The following is a 6164-nucleotide window of genomic DNA, read 5'->3' as shown; positions in this document are numbered from 1 at the left end:
AGCAGGAATCACCCTTTTCCCTTTCTTCCCTTGTGAAGTGATTCCCTACGAGCCAGACGAGGAGGTGGAGGAAGGGCACGAGGGTGAAGACCTGATGCTGCTGGAGGGAGAAGCCCTCACAGAAATCATACTTCACCTCCAGGGCCAAGAAAAGGTAGGAAACTTCCCCAGGGGAGCTCGCACCCAGCCCACCCTTGACTCCCACCTTCTAGCCTTTGGGACTGGCCATACCACATGAACAAAGGTCTCCAAATTGAGACAGTGCAAGGATAGTGGGGCAACCAAGGGGTCTTAGTCACACATTTCCTTTGGGGAGGACAGGAAGGTCCCTGGCCAACACCCTGTCTTATCTCCTGTCCCACTTTGCGGGGATGCAGGACAAGGAGCATGAAGAGGGCTTCCTTCCCACCATCCTCACACTCTGCAGCGACACCAAGCAGAGGGGAGAGGATACTCTGGAGCCGGAGACCTGCAAAGTGGTCCTACTACAGAAGATCATGGTGAGCTTGGCCAAGCACTGAGCACTGTGGGTCGTTTAAGGGAAATGTTGGAGGGGGCCTGCCATAGAGATCAGATCCATGTGCCTGTGCCTGGAGTACTGGGTGGTCTCCACCACAGGACGGGCCTGTGGGGCCCCTAATCTCACATGGTCGTTTGGGTCTCTCCAGGGCCTGATGGAGACGGTGGCAGTGGATGAAGACCCAACTAGGACCCTGTGCTACAGCATGGCTGCCATCTGCAGCCTCAGGTACTGGTGTCCCTGCCCAACACCTCCAGGCCTGATATTGGCTTTGGCCCTGGGTCAGGCCCTGGACCTCACCACCCCAGCCAAATCACCTGCCCCGAGTGGCCATCGTCCATTTATACCAAAGAGCAAGAGCATCACTTCCTTGTGGCTGGGGAGGTATTTTCCTCCAGGACTGGCAGGAGAGCCTTGAAAAGAGGATAGCTGTGGGGGTCTTACAGGAGGGCAGCAGGGTCACAGGGGCAGGGGTAGAGGGGGCTCTATTGCAGACCTGATGCTGATGGGCTGGGAGACTTCAGCCGCTTTGTAACCACATGTCAGCTCCTGCTTCACTGTTGCCAGCTGATGCCGACTCCCCAGCCTGTGTCCAGCCCAGAGCAGTGACCCTGCCAACCCCATAGAGCTCGGTCTCACACAGGATCCTCTCTCCTGGCAGCGAGCTGAAGCCAGCCCTGGAGCCAGCCATGGAGTCATGCCTGCTGCAGACCACCCTGAAGATCTGCCTGACATCCCCAAGACACAACAGCCTTTATGTCAGGGTCAGTCCTCCTCCCCCTACACAGTCCTGCCCACCAGACCCTGGCACGTGCAGCCCCGGGCTGCATGGTACTGAGCCTTGGCTTTCCTTCCCCTGCAGACCAAACAGCAGAAGCACATGGAGGACCTGGAGGCCATGCTGAGGAGCCTGTTGGCCACCGCACCCAGCTTGGACAGGCTGCAGTTCCTTTGGGAGGTGAGCACAGTGCGGAGGAGCTGGGCTCTGGGGAGGGACAGCCTCAGTGCCCTGTGAGCTGCCCAAGGTTGTCCCCAGGGATGAATCCCTGCCCTGTCAGGAGAGAGACAGATTTGTCCTGAGGCATCTGTATTGTCTGCACCAGGCCTGGAGAGCCTTGAGGCACTGGCCCCAAAGTTAAGGATGGTCGTCCTGGTCCTGACTGTTGGGTCTGGGCAGGATTGAGGTGTGGGTCCCCTTCCCAACTCATTATCTGTGAATCAGACATTTGTAGAGAGAGAGAAGCCTGAATATTAATTTTATGCCAGTCTCAAGACACGGAGAGGCGGTGAGGTGCAGGGCAGGTGCAACATCCCTGGGGCCATAGTCCCTTCACAGTCCCACGTGGCACATGCTTGAGGCAGGGCATGGGGATGGGCTCATGAGTACAGCAGGGGCCAGTGGCCATTGATCTTGTTTCTCCCACAGCACCTTATAATCTGGCTGTAGTCTCCCAACACCATGGACAGGGCGAAGGCAATGAGAAGCAGCAACGTCCTTCTCCACTTTGCTGTCTCCCTCCTCCTGCAGTTTGAGGTAAGGGGCCCCTGGCTCAGGGGTGCCTCCTGGGTCTTTTGTCAGTGTCACATTTGGTATTGTGGCTGTCCTGGCCTTCCTGGAGCAGCAGGGCAGGGAGACCTCCAGGGGACCAGCTTAAGTTCCTTGGCTCCAAGCTGTGATGGGAACAGAGGGCTTGAATGCTCTGGCTCTAGTTCCTTTGCCCCGACCCCTCCTGTGGCATGGGGCAGCAGGAGCAAATGGACAGAGACACCCAGGATGGGGAAGAGTGTATGTGATGCAAGGTAGGACGCAGATGCATTCCCTTCCCCTATTCCCCTTGTTAGGACTCGCCCGACATGCCCCAGATGGGTGACACCGCGGCCCAGCTGTGTCTGTCCCACAGCCACCCAGCAGCAGACATCAGCTGCCAGGCCAGGGAGGGCATCTACCTGCTCGCCCAAATCCTGCTGCACCACAAGGGTAAGGAATCCCAGCCAGGGTGCAAGACCCCTATGGAAACAATCCTTCTGCCCACACACTGATCCCAGCTCGGGGACAAGAAGCTTCCCCTGGCGACATTTCTCCACACCCAGATTAGTGTACACCAGCCCTTTCACTCCAGAGTCTAGCTTGGCCTTAGGCTAGGAAAATCAGCATGTTCAGGGCCTGCCCTCGAAAGTGGGGAAAGGAAAGATGCTGGGAGAGAGATGGAGTGAAAGAGCCCCCGCTGGGCAGGAGCAGTAGCACAGACTACAAGAAAGAGCCTGGGGGTGTTGCCAGGGAAATAAATTGGAGCAGCGCTTGACTTGCGGGCATTTCCAATATTTGACCCTGTCTGAAGCAGCCAGCCAGTCCAAGGCCCCCCAGAACATAAAGGTCACAGGATACCTTGGTTGCCTGGATCACCTCATATGACTCAGGACTCAGGACAATGAAACCATGCCAGGACCCATGTGCACATGGTGCCATGCTTGTAGTGTTGGCCCCAATAGGCACACACCAAGCAATGAAGCCACAATGCCAGCTCTGAGTAAGATCTCTCTGTCTGTCCTAGGCCAAGACATGCAGGAGGCAGAGGGGCTGCTTCATCTAAGCCGGGAACAGCAGAGCCAGGTCCAGAGCTACGTGGGCCTGGCTGAAGTTGGGGAGGTAAGGATGCTCTGCCCAGCCCTGGCAAAGTTCAGGGTGTGGGGCTGTGTGTCCTTGGACTGGCTTTCCTGGGTTGTAGAGAAAGGCCTGCTCTGCAGCTCACAAGGTTCCCACTACTGCCCTGGTGAGGGGCTGGCCTGGACATAGAGCCTGGCTCTGGGATATGCAAACACTTTCCGTCCCCTTGGTTTCAGGTGTTTCAAAAAATCTTATCAGAGGGGCAAAGGAGGTCTTTTGTGCAGAGGGCACTTGCGGGGGTGCTGGACATGAATGTGTGTGTCAGCCGTGCTGCGCTGATCCTCCTCTACGCCATGCTGGGGGAAGCCGGCCACCTGATCGGGGACAAGGTAAGCAGAGGGTCGGGCTCAGGGAGCGGGTAAAGGGGGTCTTTTGTGCAGAGGGCACTTGCGGGGGTGCTGGACATGAATGTGTGTGTCAGCCGTGCTGCGCTGATCCTCCTCTACGCCATGCTGGGGGAAGCCGGCCACCTGATCGGGGACAAGGTAAGCAGAGGGTCGGGCTCAGGGAGTGGGTAGAGGGGCATAGGGCCCCTCACCTCTAGGCCACTTCATGCCATTGACACTTGGTGGCCTGGGGAAACAAGTGTGAAAGGAAATGGGAACCCTGGCAAGTGCCTTTGAGAAAGGGGTTAGTTCAGCTGTATGCTCAGGATGGCACCAGCGTGCCCCCTGCAAAAATACAGCCCCTTCAGCTGCGTATCATTAGCCATGACCTATGACAACATGTACAAGTCCATCAGGAGAAGCTGCCATGGCCTAGGTTAAGGGCAGGGCTCCTTCATAGTCCCACAGGGGTCCAGTTCACCGCAAGTGGACTTGGGCTATGGAGTCATAGAAGAGTAGACCTCTCAGGCACTCATCTAGGTCGATCCCTGCTCCAAGAAGGATCGTTCTTGTCTCAAGCAGCCTAAAAGAGTCTGTCTTAGAAGTTGTGCTTGATCCATCTCTTATAGATGGGGAGGGGCTGGGTAAACTCTTCTGGTTCCTGGTGCTGTGACACTCCTGTGGCTGCCACCTCCCAGAGGGAAAAACGTGTCTCACTGGCTCTTGTGCCTTCACAGGAGGAAGAAACCCCCGCCAGGATCATGAGGAAGCTGCTGGTCATGAAGGGCTTCAAACAGCTGCCCAGAGAGCTGCAAGGCCACAGCCTGCTGGCAAGCTCCTCCAGGACCCCCTGCCCTCTGCAGCAACCCAAGGTCCCTTCCGCAGGTACCGTTCCCCCTCCTCTGCCCCTGTGGAGCAGGGACCTGTGAAAAGAAAGATCGAGCCTCCTGGCACCAACACAAACCTTCTCCCTTTGGCGTGTGGGGAGTTCTCCCCTGTCCCCAAAGACACCTGGCCTGGCATCAGCTCTCCCCTGGGCCCCATTCCCTTCTCCTCCTGCCACTGCCAGGACCCATTTCCTCCGTCCCTGCCCTACACACCAGGCAGTGTATGTTCATCTTCCCTATAATTAATGGGGCTGGAAATCAGGTCTTCCACATCCTAGAAGACTGGTGTAACCACTTAGGCATTTAGTTCTGTGTCTGAAGCACAAGGCAGAGTCACATAGCCCATCACCGTTACCCTCCTGTTTAGAAGACTTAAATGCACCAGTGTGCATATCTGATCATCCACTGCTTATTTTTGCCCTTTATGGTGATAGCTTCAACCAGCAGCAAGGCTGACAGCACCTCCCTGAACAAATTCACCATCCAGAGCCTCACAGGCAGCAAGACAGCCCCAGAGGGAACCTCCAGCCCGGAATCAGCCACCACGCTGGGGTCATCTACTGATGCAAACACCCCCTGAATCAGTCAGAGCTAGCCTTAACTTGGAGAGATTTCAACATCTGCCCAAACGTGAGAAGTTACCAGTGGGGGGAGACTTTGGCTTATTCTTCCACCCACTTTGCCCATCAAGGTGTTGGGAGCAAGGAACTGGTGTCATGAATTTCTGGTCCCTCAGTTGCGGGATCCAGGTAGCTCTTGCAGTGTGTGTGGCATTTTCCAATCCCAGGCCTCAGGGCTTTTGCCGGTCGCCAGTTGGGGTCAGGAAGGAATTTTTCCCCCCTGTTTCCCTTGAAGAACATACTGGCTGTGGGGGGTTTTTCGCCTTCCTCTGAGGCATTGGAGCACAACGAGATCACAGCGGTGTCAGTTCTCCAAACAGCAGGACTTACTACACCTGGCCAAAACATGAATACTCGTCGGGCGGAGGAGAGAGAAAGAAGCAACAAATGCAGTGTACTATCCATTGTGTTAAATTGCTGTAGAGTAATAAAGTAAATATTGTTTTCCTTTTCTGATAACTGTTGATTGCCCTTCTTCTTACTGGACATAACTACTGACCTACTGCCAACAAAGGAACTTGTTGATGCTGCCGGTCTTCCTCTTTCTTTTTATAGGCAGTCCTAGTAGCCTTTAGGTTGGCTTGGACTTGGTGAATGGTCTTGAGGAGCTCTAGCACCACAATAACCAGTCAGAAGAAAGGTGCTCTGTGGTGGAAACACAGATGAAGTCCATTAATTACCAAAAAAAGAGAAGAATTGGTTCCCATTGAGGCATGTTCCACATTGCTGCATGCCTGTTCAGGCAGGAGTAATATTCCTGATAACTCCGAAAGCATCTTAGTTATTGCTTTAGGATACAGTTTAATCCTTCTCCTTGCCCACCTGCTTGGGGGTTGGAGAGCAGTGTGGTGTTGACAAGTGGAGGCAATCACCTAAAAAGTTGTCACCCTTAGCTAAACATGGGGTGTGAAAACCGTGTCATCAAAAGACATGCAGAGCAGAAGGGAGGCTGTAGCCTCTGCAGGTGAGAGCTGGGCTCAGGGTGGGAAGAGGGCAATCTTTGTGAATCGGTCTCTGTGACGGGCACTGGGGTGCACCTGTCCCATCAAAAGGAGAACCTGCCTGAGAAGCAGCTTCCAGGTGAAGTGGGAGGCCTTTCTGGTGGTGAATCTCCGCTGCCCGCCTGGCACAGAACTGGCCATCAGG

At 55.2% G+C, this 6164-nt stretch overlaps 1 protein-coding gene and 1 pseudogene across 1 annotated transcript; both read left to right on the top strand.

Annotated features, from left to right (window-relative positions):
- LOC112548810 overlaps positions 1-1146 on the top strand; it is a 2613-nt pseudogene extending 1467 nt beyond the window's left edge.
- A 32-nt stretch (positions 1147-1178) lies between these two features.
- Positions 1179-4978, top strand: LOC106723325. Its single transcript, XM_025195532.1, has 7 exons — positions 1179-1284; positions 1383-1478; positions 2363-2498; positions 3073-3167; positions 3362-3514; positions 4249-4396; positions 4833-4978. The coding sequence occupies exons 1-7, from the start codon at positions 1210-1212 to the stop codon at positions 4976-4978; spliced, it is 849 nt and encodes a 282-aa protein (XP_025051317.1). The 5' UTR covers positions 1179-1209.
- The last annotated feature ends 1186 nt before the right edge of the window (positions 4979-6164 follow it).

Source organism: Alligator sinensis, unplaced genomic scaffold (assembly GCF_000455745.1).
Source record: "Alligator sinensis unplaced genomic scaffold, ASM45574v1 scaffold1359_1, whole genome shotgun sequence".
NCBI classification, from domain to species: domain Eukaryota; kingdom Metazoa; phylum Chordata; order Crocodylia; family Alligatoridae; genus Alligator; species Alligator sinensis.
This window is presented reverse-complemented; position numbering and strand designations above follow the sequence as displayed.

Coding starts and splice junctions, on each gene's coding strand:
- LOC106723325 (XM_025195532.1), top strand. CDS start 1,210: ATGGAGTCATGCCTGCTGCAGACCACCCTGAAGATCTGCCTGACATCC. Junction 1,479..2,362: donor GGCTGCAGTTCCTTTGGGAG/GTGAGCACAGTG, acceptor TCCCCTTGTTAG/GACTCGCCCGACATGCCCCA. Junction 4,397..4,832: donor ACCCAAGGTCCCTTCCGCAG/GTACCGTTCCCC, acceptor TTATGGTGATAG/CTTCAACCAGCAGCAAGGCT.